We start from the raw sequence: 21,882 nt of genomic DNA on the forward strand, positions 1-21,882 counted from the left end.
CCGACTGAAATCTGATGAACCTCAGTGTTGCTAACTGAGGCCAAGCCAGAAGAGCATTGAATATCGCTCTTAACTCCAGAATATTTATTGGAAGGAGTTTCTCCTCCTGAGTCCACGATCCCTGTGCCTTCAGGGAATTCCAGACTGCACCCCAACCTAGAAGGCTGGCATCTGTTGTTACAATTGTCCAATCTGGCCTGCAAAAGGTCATACCCTTGGACAGGTGTACCCGAAACAACCACCAGAGAAGAGAATCTCTGGTCTCTTGATCCAGATTTAGCAGAGGGGACAAATCTGTGTAATCCCCATTCCACTGACTCAGCATGCATAATTGCAGCGGTCTGAGATGAAGGCGCGCAAATGGCACTATGTCCATTGCCGCTACCATTAAGCCGATTACCTCCATACACTGAGCTACCGAAGGGCGCGGAATGGAGTGAAGAACACGGCAAGCATTTAGAAGTTTTGATAACCTGGACTCCGTCAGGTAAATTTTCATTTCTACAGAATCTATAAGAGTCCCTAAGAAGGAGACTCTTGTGAGTGGGGATAGAGAACTCTTTTCCTCGTTCACTTTCCACCCGTGCGACCTCAGAAATGCCAGAACTATCTCTGTATGAGACTTGGCAACTTGAAAGCTTGACGCCTGTATCAGGATGTCGTCTAGATACGGAGCCACCGCTATGCCTCGCGGTCTTAGAACCGCCAGAAGTGAGCCCAGAACCTTTGTAAAGATTCTCGGGGCTGTAGCCAACCCGAAGGGAAGAGCTACAAATTGGTAATGCCTGTCTAAAAAGGCAAACCTTAGAAACCGATGATGATCTTTGTGAATCGGTATGTGAAGGTAGGCATCCTTTAAGTCCACTGTGGTCATGTACTGACCTTCTTGGATCATGGGTAAGATGGTCCGAATAGTTTCCATTTTGAAAGATGGAACTCTGAGGAATTTGTTTAAGATCTTTAGATCCAAAATTGGTCTGAAGGTTCCCTCTTTTTTGGGAACCACAAACAGATTTGAATAAAAACCCTGTCCTTGTTCCGTCCGCGGAACTGGATGGATCACTCCCATAACTAGGAGGTCTTGCACACAGCGTAGGAATGCCTCTTTCTTTATCTGATTTGCAGATAGCCTTGAAAGATGAAATCTCCCTTGTGGAGGGGAAGCTTTGAAGTCCAAAAGATATCCCTGAGATATGATCTCCAACGCCCAGGGATCCTGAACATCTCTTGCCCACGCCTACTAGATCCGTCTGCCCCCTACTAGATCCGTCGCCGGATAGGGGGCCGTTCCTTCATGCTGTCTTAGAGGCAGCAGCAGGCTTTCTGGCCTGCTTGCCTTTGTTCCAGGACTGGTTAGGTTTCCAGGCCTGCTTAGATTGAGCAAAAGTTCCCTCTCGTTTTGAAGCAGAGGAAGTTGATGCTGCACCTGCCTTGAAATTTCGAAAGGCACGAAAATTAGACTGTTTGGCCTTTGCTTTGGCCCTGTCCTAAGGAAGGGTGTGACCCTTACCTCCAGTAATGTCAGCAATAATTTCCTTCAAACCAGGCCCGAATAAGGTCTGCCCCTTGAAAGGAATGTTGAGTAATTAAGACTTTGAAGTCACGTCAGCTGACCAGGATTTAAGCCATAGCGCCCTACGTGCTTGGATGGTGAATCCGGAATTCTTAGCCGTTAGTTTAGTCAAATGAACAATGGCATCAGAAACAAATGAGTTAGCTAGCTTAAGTGTTCTAAGTTTGTCAATAATTTCAGTCAATGGAGCTGTATGGATGGCCTCTTCCAGGGCCTCAAACCAGAATGCCGCCGCGGCCGTGACAGGCGCAATGCATGCAAGGGGCTGTAAAATAAAACCTTGTTGAATAAACATTTTCTTAAGGTAACCCTCCAATTTTTTATCCATTGGATCTGAAAAAGCACAACTGTCCTCAACCGGGATAGTAGTACGCTTTGCTAAAGTAGAAACTGCTCCCTCCACCTTAGGGACCGTCTGCCATAAGTCCCGTGTAGTGGCGTCTATTGGAAACATTTTTCTAAATATAGGAGGTGGGGAAAAAGGCACCCCCGGTCTATCCCACTCCTTGCTAATAATTTCTGTAAGCCTTTTAGGTATAGGAAAAACATCAGTACACACTGGTACCGCATAGTATTTATCCAGCCTACACAATTTCTCTGGTACTGCAACTGTGTTACAGTCATTCAGAGCAGCTAATGCCTCCCCAAGCAACACACGGAGGTTCTCAAGCTTACATTTAAAATTAGAAATCTCTGAATCAGGTTTCCCCGAATCAGAGATGTCACCCACAGACTGAAGCTCTCCGTCCTCATGATCTGCATATTGTGACGCAGTATCAGACATGGCCCTTACAGCATCTGCGCGCTCTGTATTTCTCCTAACCCCAGAGCAATCCCGCTTGCCTCTTAATTCAGGCAACCTGGATAATACCTCTGACAGGGTATTATTCATAATTGCAGCCATGTCCTGCAAGGTAATCGCTATGGGCGTCCCTGATGTAATTGGCGCCATATTAGCGTGCATCCCCTGAGCGGGAGGCGAAGGGTCTGACACGTGGGGAGAGTTAGTCGGCATAACTTCCCCCTCGTCAGAATCTTCTGGTGATATTTCTTTTATAGTTAAAGGCTGATCTTTACTGTTTAAGGTGAAATCAATACATTTAGTACACATTATCCTATGGGGCTCCACCATGGCTTTCAAACAAAATGAACAAGTAGTTTCCTCTGTGTCAGACATGTTTAAACAGACTAGCAATGAGACTAGCAAGCTTGGAAAACACTTTAAACAAGTTTACAAGCAATATAAAAAACGTTACTGCACCTTTAAGAAACACAAATTTTGTCAAAATTTGAAATAACAGTGAAAAAAGGCAGTTTCACTAACAAAATTTTTACAGTGTATGTAACAAGTTAGCAGAGCATTGCACCCACTTGCAAATGGATGATTAACCCCTTAATACCCAAAACTGAATAATAAAAGACAAAAACGTTTTTTTTTTGTTTTTTTTTTCAAACAGTCACAACAACTGCCACAGCTCTACTGTGGCTTTTTACCTCCCTCAAAAACGACTTTGAAGCCTTTTGAGCCCTCCAGAGATGTCCTGGATCATGCAGGAAGAAGCTGAATGTCTCTGTCAGTATTTTTAGCTGCACAGAAAAACACTAAAATAGGCCCTTCCCACTCATATTGCAACAGTGGAAAGCCTGTTACTAGGCAAAAATCAAACCAGCCATGTGGAAAAAAACTAGGCCCCAATAAGTTTTATCACCAAACATATATAAAAAACGATTAAACATGCCAGCAAACGTTTTAAAATACACTTTTATAAGAGTATGTATCTCTATTAATAAGCCTGATACCAGTCGCTATAACTGCATTTAAGGCTTTACTTACATTAGTTCGGTATCAGCAGCATTTTCTAGCAAATTCCATCCCTAGAAAAATATTAACTGCACATACCTTATTGCAGGAAAACCTGCACGCCATTCCCTCTCTGAAGTTACCTCACTCCTCAGAATATGTGAGAACAGCCATGGATCTTAGTTACTTCTGCTAAGATCATAGAAAACGCAGGCAGATTCTTCTTCTAAATACTGCCTGAGATAAACAGTACACTCCGGCACCATTTAAAAATAACAAACTTTTGATTGAAGAATAAACTAAGTATAAAACACCACACTCCTCTTACGACCTCCATCTTGGTTGAGGCTTGCAAGAGAATGACTGGATATGACAGTTAGGGGAGGAGCTATATAGCAGCACAAGTAATGGATGATCCGTGGACTGGATACACTTAACAAGAGAAAATAACCTTGAATAAAAGGTCCTTCCTAAGAGGCAATTTCCACTGGAAAAAAGGATATAAAGGGACATCCAGCCCCAGCAGTTGGAAGCTGTGAGGATTCCAGTCCACCTTTTCCTTCCTACCCTGGATTTCCTGTTCACCTGGGTTACTCCCCTATTTAAGTCATCATTGCACCTTAAACAGGTGCTTAGTTATTTTGCTCTCAAGCTGAAACTACGCCTGTCTGCTGCATGACAAAACACTTATTGGAATACAACTCTGCATACCAGCTTTATATATCTATCCTGTATATTACATTGCCATAGGATTGAACTTTCTTCCTGGCCTAATCCTGAAACGGACAGTTCTCCTAAATTGTGAACTAGCTGCTGAACTTCTGCTGTGACAAGCTGCTTACCAGGAACCACCTGTCTCTCTGGAAATTACCCTCAGCAATTCAGAGTCATTACTCTGCACCGGATTGCCGTTTGTTAGTGCTACTGCAGCACCGGAGTTTGGCCACGCCCTCTCACGCATCCGTAACCGGATAGGATAGACACAAGCCTGCTCTGCTCTCGGCTCACACAGGAGACTGCTCCAACCGCAGCAGCATAACTGCTCTGTATAATTAATAGCAAGCACAGCAGCAGGGAGAGAGACAAACTTTAGTAAAAGGCAACCGTTGCTCAGTACAGTTATTGTCAAGCCTAGCCATATTAAGTACCTTAGGCTTAAACAAAGCTGATATATATATTGCCACATATCTAAACTTACATATGCCAAGCAACTAGTTATCCTAAGTCTCAGTTGCAACTATACATGTAACTGTTGCAGCTCTTTGATCTAACAATTTCTATAAAATTCACTAAGTAAAACCTGGGCTATAAAAAAGATAGTTCAGTATTCAAGGTGATACAAATTATACATTTCACTGCAAGGTCTGTAGTTGAGATCCTAATATCCTTTGTTATTTACATAGCCTGACAGAAGAGAACCAACAACCTTTGAGTTGCAAAACCACAAAGCTAACCACTAGGCTACTTTGGCCTCCTCGATATCGAGGAGCAGTGGCACAGCCTACAAGAAGGGCTAAGAAAAAAAAAAAAGAAAAAAGAAGAGCAGTTTGTCCAAAAAAACAAATCGCAAGATATAGAATGACCCGTGATATACACGCGTCCTTCAGGCCTATGGAAAAAGAGACCCTCTAGGTTTAAAATAGGTAAATAAAATACCCTCCTGCTTGACAAACAGGATGAAAAGGATTCTAGACCTTGATCCGCCAGAAGAACTGGACAACTTCTAAAGAGGCGAGATCTTTTAATAAAGCTTCTCCTGATCCGATCTGCAAACACTCTTAACAGGAGAAATCAACCTCAGTGAGGACAAGATAAGATTCCATCCCGGAAACCTGAGATACTACTTCCACTGGCCAAAGTATTCTGGACATGGCAAACCCAAGCCTGCTGAAAGAAGGAAAACCTACCCCTTACTTGATCCATGCTTGGACTGGGGGCTGACCCTTCACACAGATTTAAAATCAAAGAAAGGCTACTAAACTCCAAGGAGTAGATTGTTGCCCCTATCCCAAGGCAGAGTTGACCGCCATGAGGTCAAAATCTGCTCATAATTAAAGGAAGAAGAGAAAAGAAACATCCAGCGCCAGCAGCTGATACGAACCAACAACCTGTGAGTTACAAGCAACAAGGCTAATCACTGGGATACATAAGCCTGCTCCCAATATAGGTATCAAACCAGAAAGTTTTAGATATGAAGCTGCAACTTAACCACAGAGCAATTTCAGCAGCACCCAAGCAAACCCTAGGGACTACACTTCTAGTCCAGAGGAAGGAGGGCTCCATTTCCACCAAGAAATAACGACAGCCAAACCTGGACTAAATCTTAGATCTGGACAAAAAAAGTCAGCTGTAGCCACTGGGCCCTGCGATAGGAATAAAATATATCAGAAACAGGAAACCACGCAATTTGCAGAAATGTGCAATTTTTCATCACATATAAGGGAAAAGACGCTATAGTAGTCCTACAAATGATAACATAGAAAAACTATAGATTAGTGTCCTAAATAACACTAAGAGATTGAGTATGATAGCAGAAATCATATGTCACACACATTTAGAAAACTTACCTCCCTATGAGTTTAAAGTAGTGTCAATAAAGACACTAAAAGTATGATACATGTACCATACAAGTTGAAATAGTATCCTTACATAAAAAAGGATAATAAACAATCAATGGAAAATAATATGCCTGAATGCAAACCGCACAGCGAGGACGCCGCTGGTGACTCCGTTGCTGGGCTCTGTCTGGGATTCAACCCAGGACTCCAGGTTCAGAAGCCAGAGGGTCAATCTGAGCCACTGGAGGATGCTTTGTGGAGCCACAAACAGTTCTTCTCATAAGAGAGAAAAAATAAATACTGATTCCCACAATAAAAACAGGAAAACTAAAACCATGGCATATAATATATATGCTATGTATAATAAAAATTAAAATCATATCAATGACTAAATAAAAAGTCTTACATGCTACCAACTGATCAGTCATCTCTTACTATGAAAGAGATAGAGAGCATGCAGCATACACATTATTTAAATATCTTATATATTAAATGAACTCTGATAACATTGAACTGCAAGCAAAAGGCGGTCATAACAGATAAAACAAAATGTGTATGAGAAAGACCTATATAAAATCAGACAAAAAAGAGGTCACAGAAATGAATAAGACATCCAGCCCCATCAAAGGAAAAAACGATTCAGAAGACGAAGGGCACCTCAAAAAGATAAGGATTTTAATATAGTAATCCTATAAATAAAATAGGATTAATATACTAGTCTGCTAAAAAACACTAGGAATCATAGTCTGAGACATGAATCATATATTTACAGAAATATAATAAATCTTAATATAATACATTTTATTTCTCAAATAAAAGCACTAACAAATAAAGCAAGAGACATGAAAAACATGTCACGGCATAAATAAATATCACTTCAATAATATAAAACTTACTGGATTGTATTCATAAAAATATAGAAATAACTATATATTAGTATTTAGCGCTGCAGAATCTGTTGAATCGCGGCACAAATACCAGATAAAAATAATAATAGTGTCCTAAAACACTAATATGTGAAGTATGACGCATTGAAACTGTGCAAGTCACTGAAATAAAGCACCTTTTATAAAGATGTAACTAAAACAGAGCAGCAATCTCCTAAGAAAGAGATTGATAAAGCCCACTAACTGAATATAGAAGTTTCCTCATGGAAACATGGCTAAAAACAAAGAGCCTGTGTTAACCTTTAGCAGCCACTAGATGGTGGTAAAAACTATGAAAACACAGTACAAACAGGAGAAAAACGTCCTGAAAGGAAATACTGTAGGGCAAACTTCTGAATTGTATCTCAAACATCCCTTTTATTCCTCATTCTGACTGTGACAATAGTAATACATATACATGTACACAAACACTAGAGCGAACCACACATTCTATAGAGACACTATAGAAAAAGGCTGAAAACAAAGCATATAGCTAGAAGCTCTTGAACAAGAAATGTAGATAATTCCCTGTAACGATAAGACCCCCGGTGGTCATTATACAAACCCCAGAGATACAAGATTCCACAGGGAGTAACACGCCCTCTGCATAAGTAGCGTAGAGAAAAGCGCCCAAAATATTAAAAGCATTTGATACTGGATTATATTCTAACACTGATCCCCTGGAGAAACCCTTATACAGGGGCGCATCATTTTCAAGGTCTAAGTTGAAGCGCGAAACACCACATGAAAGAACAATGGCGGCAAAGGAGAAGCAACTCCCCAAAAACAAACAGCAGCCCATATATAATTACACTAAGATGGGGTTATCCAAACTCCAGTACCTACACTGGCACCTTCCGGAGAAGGCTATGCTGAGGGTCATTTGGTGAAACTGCTATAGTGTATTGCAGTCCTAACCATAAACTTATCACACATACTGCCAGACTATGGGCTCCATGTACTAAGCCGTCAATTAATCCGACATTGTAGACGCGGATAAACTCGCTGTTACTCGTCACGGGCAAAATGGTGTCTGCTGTCACTATGTACTAAAAATCCACCCAGAAATAGAGATGTCTAGCCCGCCGCGAGCAGTGGCGGATTATTAATAAATTTGACGCCTCGCTCGCCGCGACTAAGCTAATGTACTTAAATGTCATAAATCATATCCTCTATGACTTTTGTTAAGTGACGTGAAAATGCTGATTGACTTATTCCAATAATGACGCTAGAAACCGCCTGAAAGGAGCCTGTTGCCATAAAATGCAATGCAGCTAATAGTTTCAATAGTCCCGGAATAGCTTGTGAACGCGCCGTCATCGGCTCCAAATAATCTTCTCTCTCTCGATACAGGTGTAATATGGATTCACGATCAAGCCAGAATCTTTGTATGATCTCTCGGTCAGAAAGGTCATGCAAACCAACCAATAGAAGGAATACACGGGGTTACGAACGCTCCTTCTTCTAACTAATCGATTTGCAACATTTATTCCAGTATTCTGTCTTCTAGACCGGTTTTGCATCACACGGAGAAGAAACAAATAGAGAAGTGTCTCTATAACTGCTGAAATCAACAATGTAAGTACAATGACGATATTACTGCCTTTTTTATATGTCTAGACTGGCGTCTACATTGACTTTCCTATTGTTTTGTACCTTGCCCGACACCTAAAAGGTGGCGAGACAAAAATAACAAGGTGGGAGCGGAAAATGTAGCGAGCGGATAAATAGATTTTTTAGTACATTAGTTTATTGCGAGTTGGTGGTCAAGTCTGTCTATTTACAGTGAAAAATGGAGAGGTAGCGAAGTATGGCGGATAAGTACGCTCGCAATTTTAAAAATGTGGTTTTGAACATAGTTGACGGCTTTGTACATATCAGTGTGCGAGTTTTGACGCGAAAATATTTGCGGGAAGCTCGCTGACTGCTTAGTACATGGAGCCCTATGTCAGCTCTAGAGACAGACAAGCGTGTGAAAAAGCAGACCGCTGCTGCAGCGCTTATAGTTTCCTGCATCACAAAAATACCAGCAAGAAATTTGCTTTCTAGATCTAAGTTTCCTGTCAACAGAAGAACAATCTATTATTCAAGATGTGTTAGCAAGGGACATTAATCTAAAGAAATGTGAGGAGAAAAGAATTAGCCAGTTGGAGAAAGTTAATACCAGGACAGAAAAAGCACTCCAAGAGGCCAACCACTAACCCACAGGAAGTGTAAGGGATCTATTCACCATCAGAAACACATCCCTGCATACTCCAAGAGGTCAACGAATACCACAAGAGGCACTACAGCTGGATACAAGGAGGAAATCCAATCATCTATATATACCCCCAGTGCGGCATACTTACCTCATTCGATTGAGGTAATATCTGGTAAGGGTATTATATACCATCTATAACTGTATATCAACTACATCTGGAGATTCACTACGAATTATATCATTTTTAGGACTCATATGAACATTGTTTCTGAGTTCATATATTTTGTATGCAATTTTTAGCTGGACTTTCATTTATTTTATTTTATTTATTTATCTTTTATTATTTTTTAATTTTCTTTTTACCCATTTTTTTACTCTTCACATACCCCAACAGTATATTGGACATATAGGCGCTGTATCCATCTTTGAATATACATTTACTCTTACTGTCTAGGGCTTCACAACCCTCCCAGTATTTGTCCTCTATAGCTGCCACTATTTCCTACTCACTTTTTGACTAGCGCCTACTACAGAGTATCACTTGTGTCAACTCAGTCCATTGAGGAGACACATTTTACTTATTCCTATATATATATATATATATATATATATATATATATATATATATATACAGTATATTGATATATTTATTTTTGCGATCTTAAATTATCAACATAAGGCAAAAACAGCACAGAAACATAATATAATATAAATATAAGCTAAATAGTTACCTTAAAAACGCTTTAATAATCAAAACATGCTTTAATAATCAAAACATGCTTTAATAATCAAAACATGCTTTAATAATCAAAACATGCTGGCGTAACTATTTATAGGGATGTACTGTGATAAATAGGGACTAAATGCTTTTTCCGACAGGCAAAATTTATCATTATTACGCCCTAGCTCGTCTGCGCAAAGTTGCGTCTTTTTTTTTATAAATTCAGGCGCACATGTACGCTTCTCCGGAGGCGAGCTGGGGCGCAGTTATAGGCGAAGCACATACAGAGTTCGCCTAGCCTGGACACAGCATAGCCCCTAATCCTTGCTTGCAAGGAAAAGTACCCATTAAAATATTCAATATCTTCAGACACCATCTTCGCACAACCTCTATTGACAGAGGCAAAGAGAATGGAGTTATGGGTAAGGGAAGTTACACTTAACAGCTGTGCTGGGGTGCTCTTTGCCTCCTCCTGCTGGCTAGGAGTTGAATATCTCACTAGTAATTGGAACGATGTTGTGGACTCTCCATGTCTTAGGAAAGAAATAACCTTTTGTGAATTGGCCAGCTAAAAGTATGCACTCAGCTACTTCACAAAGTCTTTATATATTAATTAAATAATGCAATATTTAAGCAATTAAAAAAATATATTTGTACCGTTTGAGCTTCTGGCAGCCTGGCCTCACAAGTCACACAATGTTTCAGATTTATAGGATTCCCAGTTCCACAAAACCGACATATTGCTTTGTCCTTTAAAATAAGCAAATAAATAAAATGATTAAAATTAAAATATTTTAATGTATTGCTCCTTAAATCCTTAGAACTTAGAAACCAACATTTCAATTACAATAGCAGCAAATTAGTAATTTATTTTATGAAAACTGTTTTTTATGGTTGTAGTACATTGTAATAATATTAATACATTTTTTGCTGGTTTTAATTAAACACTCTGAACTAAATTTTAAACAGATTTGTCAACCCTTGATTTAAAATGTTGGAAGAGTATTTTATTTTTGCACTAAATGCAAAGGGGTTAATAAAAATGTGTCTAAAGCCATGTTTAGGAGCCACAATGCATTGCAGTTCCTTAGCAGGCCCGTCAGTCATGTATTGCTCAGCAGCGTTAATGTGCATTTTATTTTTGCATTAGTATGTTCCTGTAATGCTAAAGTAACTGTTTTTAAAAGGGTTTAAATTGGTTAGTGACTTATATGTCAATTTAATTATGGAGAACTAATAAAACTATGTGCTTCTGATTCTCACTCCTTTGCATGAACATTGGATAAGAACCAAAATGCTATTTTAGCCTGTCCTTAATTTCTTTCTGAAATGATCAATTTATTCTTCGGATAGGAATATGCATAGCTCATGTATTCTTGCTTCCCCTTACAATATGTGTTTTACAACCTACGGTATATTCTATGTATCAGTTATCATTTTTGTAAAGAACTGCTCTTGAAAATTACTCTTGAACCTATTACTCGCAAACTTTATATCATGAACACTTCTGGTTCTGGTGTAGCTATTTGTATAATGCTTCATCAATATCTCTTACTATACTTGACCCACACTTGGCTTGTGATACAAACAGTTCTTTTTATGTTATATCATCCTGTTAGAGCTGTATGATTTCTTATCTTTATGATATCTCAAGCATATTAACAAAAGTTAGTTTTGGCTGTTCCATAGACTGGTTACCTTTAGATGTATGCTGGCTTGTGGTTGCATCTGTGCAAACAGTGGTGCTTCACACACGATACAGGAAGGGGTGTTCATTGGGACCATGCTCCGGCATTCTACACACAGCCCCATCTAGAATGAAAAAACAGTACTGATTTAAAGGAAACACAACTATTTGTGCAAATATTTATTACCCAGCATAACAAAACAACAACAAAAACAACAGTCAAAACTTGAAAAAAACTTTAGACGTACTATAAGATTTTCTACCCTTTAATGTTTCAAAGTGATCCATTTGACCTGCTGGAGTATATTAAATTGTTTGTAACCACTTCCTTTACCTTTACTTTGCCATTTGAAATAGCTGCTTTCACCTGTTGAAACTGCCACATGTACTGGGAATTTCCATACTGCTGTATGTAAACAAGAGACAGATGCAGAAATCAACCACCCAGTGGAGTGGGAGACAGCCCAGCCCATATGAAAGGCTGTTCATGCAGCAGCTTTAAATACATTGAACTCTTATTGTGATTGTGATTCTTCTTCTCTATTATTTAATTAAAAGGACAATGTACCCTATTTTTTCTCCCTTTTTGTATGTTCACATTGATCCATTTTACCTGCTGTACTGTATTAAATAGTTTACAAATAGCAAATTTACCTTTATTTCAGCATTTGAAATACACTTCTGGTAGCTAGCTAGTGATTGGTGGCTACACACATATGCCTCTCGTCATCAGCTCACTAGGGGCCTGAGGTAAAATCATTGACAGAACAACAAGAATTTTATGGGGTCTTGCCAGTCTCGCAATTTGTGGGTCTGGTGATATTTTAAAAGAAAGTGGGCTGACCTGCTCTGTTACGATGACTGGCAATGTGCCTTACATAGAAAATAATAGGCAGTTTCAGCAATAGTCCACCAACATCGCCAGAAGATCTCAGATCCCGGCGTGGAAGGGGGGGGCGTGTATTTAATGTATGTTCAAACAACACAGACTTTGAGTTCACTAAAACAAAAAATGGTTTCTATGTAGTACCAATTCCAATAATAAAATTGCAAATTAATTTTCACTGAACATTCACTAGATATCTCACAATGGAAGATCTCACCACTGAAATGCTAGAGAGACTAATATGGCTGAAAAGGTCCATCCAAGATGGAGGACAGTGCTTTTAAAATGAGAAAGTCATAGCAACGTTTCCCCATTCAAATACAGGTTACTCCCATGGAACTCTCACAGAACACCTATATATTTGTTATGTCTGTGATCTCCATTGTTAACAGACCAAAAAACAAAAACACCTTACTATTAAACCTATAGGAGCTGTGGGGATGAGGGAATATTATACATGTATATACAATGTTTCATTATATATGTATTTTATCATGTCTTTTGGGATATTTTTTGCTTTTGCCGTGTTTTTTTGTGTTCACGATATTAATATGTCATACCAGACAGTAGCCGCAACTTTCTAGTTTTTCAAAAGTGCAGGTTTTTTATTAACTTTGCACTTTTTAAAACTTTTTTTTTAATTTATGTTTTTCATATTCTATTTCTTTTTTGCCAATTTAAGTTCTCACTGTTGTGAAACTGTTATGCCTATAATATTGCGACTGCATTGTAACAAACGTGTTCTATATTAATGACAAGTTTGTTACAGTGCGATCACAAAATAATAAGTATAACACGTTCAGAAAAGTAAGATCTTATATTGGCAATTTAATAGAATATTAAAAATACCAATTCTAAAAAAAACTCATTTTACACAGTGCAAAGTAAAAAAACAAAAAACAACGCACTTTTGTAAAACTAGAAAGCCGTGGCTACTGTCTTCTATGAAATATTAATAGCATGAAATCTTCTTCCTAAAAACACGGCAAAATCAAAAAACTATATATTATTTTTTTTTTAATCATAGCAAGACTTAAAATACATATTATAGCATTATACTATAAAACACACATAAAAAAAAAACATTTATACGTGTAAAATATACCCACAATCCCCAGCTCCTATAGCTATATTATTGATGTCCCAGTTTTACTATTGTATTTTAACAAAAAAGCTTAAGTTTCTGTTGACACATGTAAATTGTATTTCACCTTACTACTGTATAATGGAAACAATTACCAACACCTTTAATGTAGGTGACAATGCGTCTTTAAACTTCCATCACTATCAGAAAAGCATCACCACCCACAGAAATGTATAGTAAAAGGCCTCTCGGCATGACTGCCTTCAAAAACTGACTCTAGCCCTTCCTTAACAATTCACTGGCAATCTTGATCACACAACGGAACCCTTTTTAAAATATTGCCATTGTCATGACACTTAACATTGGGCCCTATAGGCTCCATTTATCATTGTAATTATCCCTCATTTACGCCTATAAATACGCTGTCGGAATTGTTCTCCTATTTATCAAAGCAAAATTACACCTAAAGATAAGCAAATACGACCACAAAATTCTCCCACTCTATTCTCTCTCGCCTAGGCGCACATGTGCACCAAAGAAAGCACAAAAACATAAATTATGCTTACCTGAAAATTTAATTTCCATCTGTTGGAGGAGAGTCCACTGCTTCATTCATTACTTGTGGGAATTAAGAACCTCACCACCAGGAGGCAAAGATACCCCAGCCAAAGGCTTAAATACCTCCCCCACTCCCCTCATCCCCCAGTCATTCTGCCAAAAGAACAAGAAACAGTAGGAGAAATATCAGGGTATAAATGGTGCCAGAAGAATAATATTAAATTTAGGTCCGCCTCCCGGAGAAACAGGCGGGAGCAGTGGACTCTACTCCCACAGATGGAAATGAAATTATCAGGTAAGCATAATTTATGTTTTCCATCTTATATACCCAAGCTCCAGAGTACACTTGAATGATGACAAAAACAGGAGGGAAAAAGGAGGTGGACCCTATACTGAGGGCACCACAGCCTGCAGAACTTTTCTCCAAAAAGCTGCTTCCGCCGAAGCAAAAACATAAAATTTTTAAAATCTTCCAACAGTACGTAAAGAGTAAAGAGGACCAAGTAGCAGCCTTACAAAACTGCTCCATAGAAGCCTTGTTCTTAAGGCCCAAGAAGAGGCCACAGCTCTAGTTAAATGAGCCGTAATCCTCAGAGGAGGCTTATGTCCCACTGTCTCAATGCGAAACGGAGGACACTCCTCAGCCAAAAAGATAAAGAAGTCGAAGAGGCCCTCTGACTCCCACACTTCCCGGAAAGAGAACAAAGAGAGAAAGAAGTTTGTCTAAATTCCTTTGTGGCCTGAAGATAGAACTTCAAGGCACAAACCACATCTAGAATTACATTGAAAACGTTCCTTCAACGAAAAAGAAAAAAGTAGGATATAGAAAGAAACCACAATCTCTTGATTGATGTTGCAAATTGACACAACCTTAGGAAGAAAACCTAACTAGGGTTGTAGAACAGCCTTATCAGCATGGAAAGCCAAATAAGGAGATGCATTGCAAGGCAGCAATCATAGATATTCTGCGTGCAGAAGCAATAGTCCGTAGAAAAGGAACCTTCCAAAACATTATTTATTGTCCACTTCATGCATCGACTCCAATGGAGCCCGTGCAAAAGCCAAAGAACAAGATTTAAACTCCAAGGAGGAGCAATAGATCTAAAAACAGGTCTGCTCCTAGCAGAGCCTTAACAAGTGACTGCACATCAGGAAGTTCCGCAAACCTCCTGTGCAGTAACACAGACAGGGCCGAAATCTGTCCCCTCAGGGGACTTGCAGAAAGGCCCTTCTCCTGTTCATCCTGGAGAACAAAATAAGTAGGTCCTCCACACCTTATGACAGATCCGACAAGCAACCAGCTACGAGCTTGAATGAGAGCAAGATAACACTCTCAGAAAACCCTCTCTTGGCTAGGACTAATCGTTCAATCGCCACGCAATCAGCCTCAGAGATCTAGACATAGATAAACAAAGAGACCTTGGTCAGCAGATCCCTGCAACAAGGTAACTTCCACGGAGGGAATAACGACATCCCCACTAGTCCGTGAACCATATCCTTCACGACCAGACAGAGCAGTCAGTATCACCGACACCTGCCTGATTTGAACCACTACACTAGGAATTCGTGGTAACGGCCGGAAAAGATAAATTAGATTGAACCTCCAAGGCACCGCTAATGCATCTGTTAGCTCTGCCTGAGGATCACTGTACTTCGACCCATATCGGGGTAGCTTGGTATTGAGACATCATAAGATCTTGCTCTGGCAAATCTCCGCCAACACTCGGGATGGAGAGCCCATTCCCACGGATGAAAGGAATGTCTGCTTGAGGAATCCGCTTCCCAGTTGTCCACACCCAGAATGTGGATCGCTGACAGTGTACAATGTGGATCTCCGCCCACTCCAGAAACCGAGATACTTCCCTCATAGCTAGGGAGCTTCTCGTTGCCCACTTGTGGTTGATGGAAGCCACCGAGGATATATTGTCCGATTGGAATCTGATAAACTGGGACGAAACATCAGAGGCCAAGCCTTCAGAGCATTGCATATTGCCCAAGATCCAAAATGCGATCGGGAAGGAGCATTTCCTCCCGAGTCCATAGGCCCTGTGCCTTCATTGCACCCCAAAAAGCTCCCCATCCTGACAGACTCGCAAACGTAGTCATGATCACTCAGGATGGTTTCGAGACGGACATCCCTTGGGACAAAAGATCCTGACAAAAACATCAAAAGAGCGATTCTCTCGATTGGTTGTCCAGAGAAATCTGTGGAGACAGATCCGAATGATCGCCGTTCCACTGCTTCAGCATGCGCAGTTGCAACAGTCTGAGGTGAAAACTGACAAAGGAATGGATGTTCATGCTAGACAACATGAGACCAATTACCTCCATACACCAAGCCACAGATGTCCCTAAGGAGGTCTGGAGAGCAAGACATGTTGAAGCTAGCCTCTCTGGCCTTCCATAAATATTTTCATGTCTATTATAGTACCGGAGAATTATACCCTGGTACTTGATACAAGAGTATTCCCTCTAGGTCTATCTTCCATCCATGGGATCGAAGAAGACAGAGGAGAGATTCCGAATGGTCCATTCTCTGAAAAATTTCTTGAAGAATGCTGCGTTGGCTGGGAATCAACCTCGGTCAACTACTTGGAAGGTAGCTAAGCTCACCACTATACCAGCTAGACCAAACAGAAGATCAATAAACTGGAAGTGCTGGTCTAAGGAACTCAAACCCTAGGGACTGGAAGTGGTCCTTGAGGATTGGTACGTGAAGGAAGCATCCTTCAGATCTATTGTGGTCATGAACTGCCCTTCTCGAATGAGGGGAAGAATGAACCTATTGTCTCCCTCTTGAACGAGGGGACATTTAAAAACATGCTCAAGCACTTTAGGTCCCAATCGGATGGAAAATTATTTGGGACTTGAAAAGGTTTGAATAGTATCCCAAACCTCTCACAGTGATAGGCACTGAAACAATAACTCCTAAGCGGATAGATACCGCTATCTTGTAACCCTGAGCTATGACCTCCAGGAGCCATGGATCCTGCAGGTCCCTGAACCAAGTGACTGAAAGAGCGACAGTCTGCCCCCTACACGATCCAGAAGAGAACCGGGGACCGCCCAATTATGCCGACTTAGACTCATTAGAAATAGAGGGAGAGCCCTCTAAGTAACAGAATCCTCCATCACTAGTGCAATAACCAGAGAACTATAGAAAATAAAACATTTATGTTTATTAAAAAAAACTGCACCTTTATATCCTAATGGCTGGGGCATTCACCAGTTCCCATGACCCAGACAGTACAGAGAGTTAGGACTCCTCTCTGATAGACACCTGGTCAGGAAAGAGGGAAGAATCATATGGTGCACAATGTAGTACTGTCCCTGCTATGAGAAAAAGCGCGCCAAGCTTGTAAGCTGCATGGCTCTTAAAGTGAAAGTGAAACCTGTATATTCCATAACAGCCCATGAGCCCATAAAATCTCACACATAAAGCAGCATAAAATTAAATAAAGATATAAGATTATTTCCCCCCCTGTTCAATAATCCCCCTCAGGAGATATTAACCCTTGATTCTATACAGATAAAAGGAGTCACACTGTGACCCTGTCTTCTAGCGTTATCATACATGTATAAAAAAATGAAACAATCTTACCAGAATCTACGCTGTGGAACAGGAACACAGCCTTTCAAGTGTGACAGGTTAGTAGCATCTCTCCTGACATGGACCTGAGAGCAGAAAGCAGGCAGCGAAACTCGTCAACGCTGATTGCTTATGGAGCTGTTAATCTGAGTCGGGATGGTTTCGCAGAAAGACTCTCCCTGCATCTCCGGACTATAACTTTCACCCATGCTCTCACTGAGAGGCTGACAGGACTACTTAAAACTCCAGTCCCGTTGCGAAGAGTACTACCCTCCATAAGAGACTACTCCGAATCTTCCGACACTTCTCGGCCAACCTCCTGTAACGAAAGGCAAAGAATAACTGGGGCATAAGGGGAGTGGGGGAGGTATTTATGCCTTTGCTGGGGTGTGTTTGCCTCCTCCTAGTGGCCAGGTTCTTAATTCCCACAAGTAATGAATGAAGCAGTGGACTCTCTTTGGAACATTAAGAGGGAAAAAGCCCTTTCTTGGTCGTATTTTTAAAAATACGCCTTACTAATCGCTGAAATTAAGATTTATCATTATTTTGCGCCTTAGTAGAACCTAAAATTCTACTACAAATACGACCACGAAAGTTCTCCATAACCACTGTGGAGAACATTGAATTTACTACACTTTTGGGATTTCTTAATTTTGGCAGCTATTAGAATGAAATATAAATCAATGATGTAAATTTTCTTTTGATAATATATTTTTAAATCAATAAATGTGAAGATAACATAATTTTTTATTTTATTTTATGTTTTATAATAAATATATTATTTGAAAATAAAAATTTGGTGTCCTATTAATTTCTATTTGTAAAGGAAGACAAGTTTATCAGTCTAAAGCTAACAACAAATTATATCAAGTAGAGATGTGATACAGGTCCATATTTATTAACATATTTTGGGTCACCACTGACATTTTTGCATATCTATAGGAGTCATAAGTACTGCAGGGGGTGTGGAAGAAGATAAAGGTGTTATTGTTTAAAACATCCGTTTTTATTATTATAATTGTAGCATGTGTAAAAAAATATAAAGCTTTCTTACACATAACTAAACCCCAACAAATGCATTTATTGATTAAATTACATGTATTCAGTTACATGTTTTGTTATAATTTAAAAAGAAAATAATATATTTATTTAATTGCATTAAAATTAAATTAGGTTTGTATTTAAATAATGAAATAAACAGTTAAGGGTGGTTTAAACAAGTTAGAGGTTCTATACAAAAATCAAGTCTATTTTGGAGTATTTCTAATGATAAATGAGGCACATATATAATACTAATGGAGAGATTTATCATTAATCTGCCGCATCTCGCCTTTAGAAATTGGCGTTAAAATATTACAGTTTTTATGAAAAATATGGGCACACATGTGCGTGCGCCTCACCAAAGGCGAGCTGTGGAGAACTGATAGGAGAACTGAAAGTCGTATTTCAAGAATGAATGATAAATGGAGCCCTATATGTGTTTATAATCTTTTAAATCATTACATTTGTTTACAAATAACACTTAATCAGATTTATTTTAAATTTTAAAGAAGTGTTTAAAAATGTTACAAAATTACATTCAATTATGAAAGTTTCGGGGGCATGTCCAAGTGGCAACTGGGATCGGTCGCATATTCAAAAGCGCCAGAAGAAACAGAATTTATGCTTACCTGATAAATTACTTTCTCCAACGGTGTGTCCGGTCCACGGCGTCATCCATTACTTGTGGGAATATTCTCCTCCCCAACAGGAAATGGCAACGAGCACAGCAAAAGCTGCCCATATAGCCCCTCCTCGGGCTCCGCCCCCCAGTCATTCGACCGACGGTTAGGAGAAAAAAAGGAGGAACTATAGGATGCCGTGGTGATTGTAGTGTATAGAGAAAGACATTTTTCAAACCTGATTAAAAAACCAGGGCGGGCCGTGGACCGGACACACCGTTGGAGAAAGTAATTTATCAGGTAAGCATAAATTCTGTTTTCTCCAACATTGGTGTGTCCGGTCCACGGCGTCATCCATTACTTGTGGGAACCAATACCAAAGCTTTAGGACACGGATGAAGGGAGGGAGCAAATCAGGTTACCTAAACAGAAGGCACCACGGCTTGCAAAACCTTTCTCCCAAAAATAGCCTCCGAAGAAGCATAAGTATCAAATTTGTAGAATTTGGCAAAAGTGTGCAGAGAAGACTAAGTCGCTGCCTTACATATCTGATCATCAGAAGCCTCGTTCTTGAAGGCCCATGTGGAAGCCACAGCCCTAGTAGAGTGAGCTGTAATTCGTTCAGGAGGCTGCCGTCCGGCAGTCTCATAAGCCAATTGGATGATGCTTTTCAGCCAGAAAGAAAGAGAGGTAGCAGTAGCTTTTTGTCCTCTCCTCTTACCAGAGTAAACGACAAACAAAGATGAAGTTTGTCTGAAATCCTTTGTAGCGTCTAAATAGAACTTTAAAGCACGGACCACATCTAAATTGTGTAACAAACGTTCCTTCTTTGAAACTGGATTCGGACACAGAGAAGGAACAACTATTTCCTGGTTAATATTCTTGTTAGAAACTACTTTTGGAAGAAAACCAGGTTTATTACGCAAAACAACCTTATCTGAATGGAACACCAGATAAGGTGGATCACACTGCAAAGCAGATAACTCAGAAACTCTTCTAGCAGAAGAAATAGCAACCAAAAACAGAACTTTCCAAGATAGTAACTTGATGTAAAGGTTCAAACGGAACCCCTTGAAGAACTGAAAGAACTAAATTTAGACTCCAAGGAGGAGTCATGGGTCTGTAAACAGGCTTGATTCTGACCAAAGCCTGTACAAAAGATTGTACATCTGGCACAGCTGCCAGTCATTTGTGTAACAAAACAGATAAAGCTGAAATCTGTCCTTTTAGAGAACTCGCTGACAAACCTTTAACCAAACTCTCTTGGAGAAAGGAGAGAAGCTTAGGAATTTTAATCTAACTCCAGGAGAATCCCTTGGATTCACACCAGCAGATATATTTTTTCCATATTTTATGGTAAATCTTTCTAGTCACAGGTTTTCTGGCTTGAACCAGAGTATCTATCACTGAATTTGAAAACCCACGCTTGGATAAAATCAAGAGTTCAATTTCCAAGCAGTCAGCTGCAGAGAAACTAGATTTGGATGTTCGAATGGACCTTGTACTAGAAGATCCTGTCTCAAAGGTAGCTTCCATGGTGGAGCCGATGACATATTCACCAGGTCTGCATACCAAGTCCTGCGTGGCCACGCAGGAGCTATCAAAATCACAGAGGCCTTCTCCTGTTTGATCCTGGCTACAAGCCTGGGAAGGAGAGGAAACGGTGGAAACACATAAGCTAGGTTGAACGACCAAGGCGCCACTAATGCAACCACTAGAGTCGCCTTGGGATCCCTGGATCTGGACCCGTAGCAGGGAACCTTGAAGTTCTGACGAGACGCCATCAGATCCATGTCTGGAATGCCCCATAATTGGGTTAACTGGGCAAAGACCTCCGGGTGGAGTTCCCACTCCCCCGGATGGAAAGTCTGACGACTCAGATAATCCGCCTCCCAGTTGTCTACTCCTGGGATGTGAATTACAGATAGATGGCAGGAGTGATCCTCCGCCCATTTGATGATCTCGGATACCTCTCTCATCGCCAAGGAACTCCTTGTTCCTCCCTGATGGTTGATGTAAGCTACAGTCGTCATGTTGTCTGACTGGAACCTTATGAATCCGGCCTTCACTAATTGAGGCCAAGCCCGGAGAGCATTGAATATCGCTCTCAGTTCCAGGATGTTTATCGGAAGAAGAGACTCTTCCCGAGACCATAGACCCTGAGCTTTCAGGGAATCCCAGACTGCGCCCCAGCCTAATAGACTGGCGTCGGTCGTGACAATGACCCACTCTGGTCTGCGGAAACTCATTCCCTGAGACAGGTGATCCTGAGTCAACCACCAACGGAGTGAGTCTCTGGTTACCTGGTCTACTTGAATCTGTGGAGACAAGTCTGCATAGTCCCCATTCCACTGATTGAGCATGCACAGTTGTAATGGTCTTAGATGAATTCGAGCAAAAGGAACTATGTCCATTGCTGCAACCATCAATCCTACTACTTCCATGCACTGAGCTATGGAAGGCTGCAGAATAGAGTGAAGAACTTGACAAGCGTTTAGAAGCTTTGACTTTCTGACTTCTGTCAGGAAGATCTTCATTTCTAAAGAACCTATTATTGTTCCCAAAAAGGGAACTCTTGTTGATGGAGACAGGAACTCTTTTCTACGTTCACCTTCCACCCATGAGATCTAAAAAAAGG

General features: G+C 40.2%; 1 protein-coding gene across 1 annotated transcript in view; it reads right to left on the bottom strand.

Annotated features, from left to right (window-relative positions):
• DZANK1 (double zinc ribbon and ankyrin repeat domains 1) overlaps nt 1-21,882 on the bottom strand; it is a 230,236-nt gene that overhangs the window by 178,764 nt on the left and 29,590 nt on the right. Inside the window, exons 4-5 of the mRNA XM_053711996.1 lie at nt 11,478-11,591; nt 10,437-10,529 (exon numbers count right to left, since the gene is read on the bottom strand). Of these exons, the coding sequence (XP_053567971.1) occupies nt 10,437-10,529; nt 11,478-11,591 (207 nt within the window). The remainder of the gene's footprint in view (nt 1-10,436; nt 10,530-11,477; nt 11,592-21,882) is intronic.

This window comes from Bombina bombina, chromosome 4 (assembly GCF_027579735.1).
Source record: "Bombina bombina isolate aBomBom1 chromosome 4, aBomBom1.pri, whole genome shotgun sequence".
NCBI classification, from domain to species: domain Eukaryota; kingdom Metazoa; phylum Chordata; class Amphibia; order Anura; family Bombinatoridae; genus Bombina; species Bombina bombina.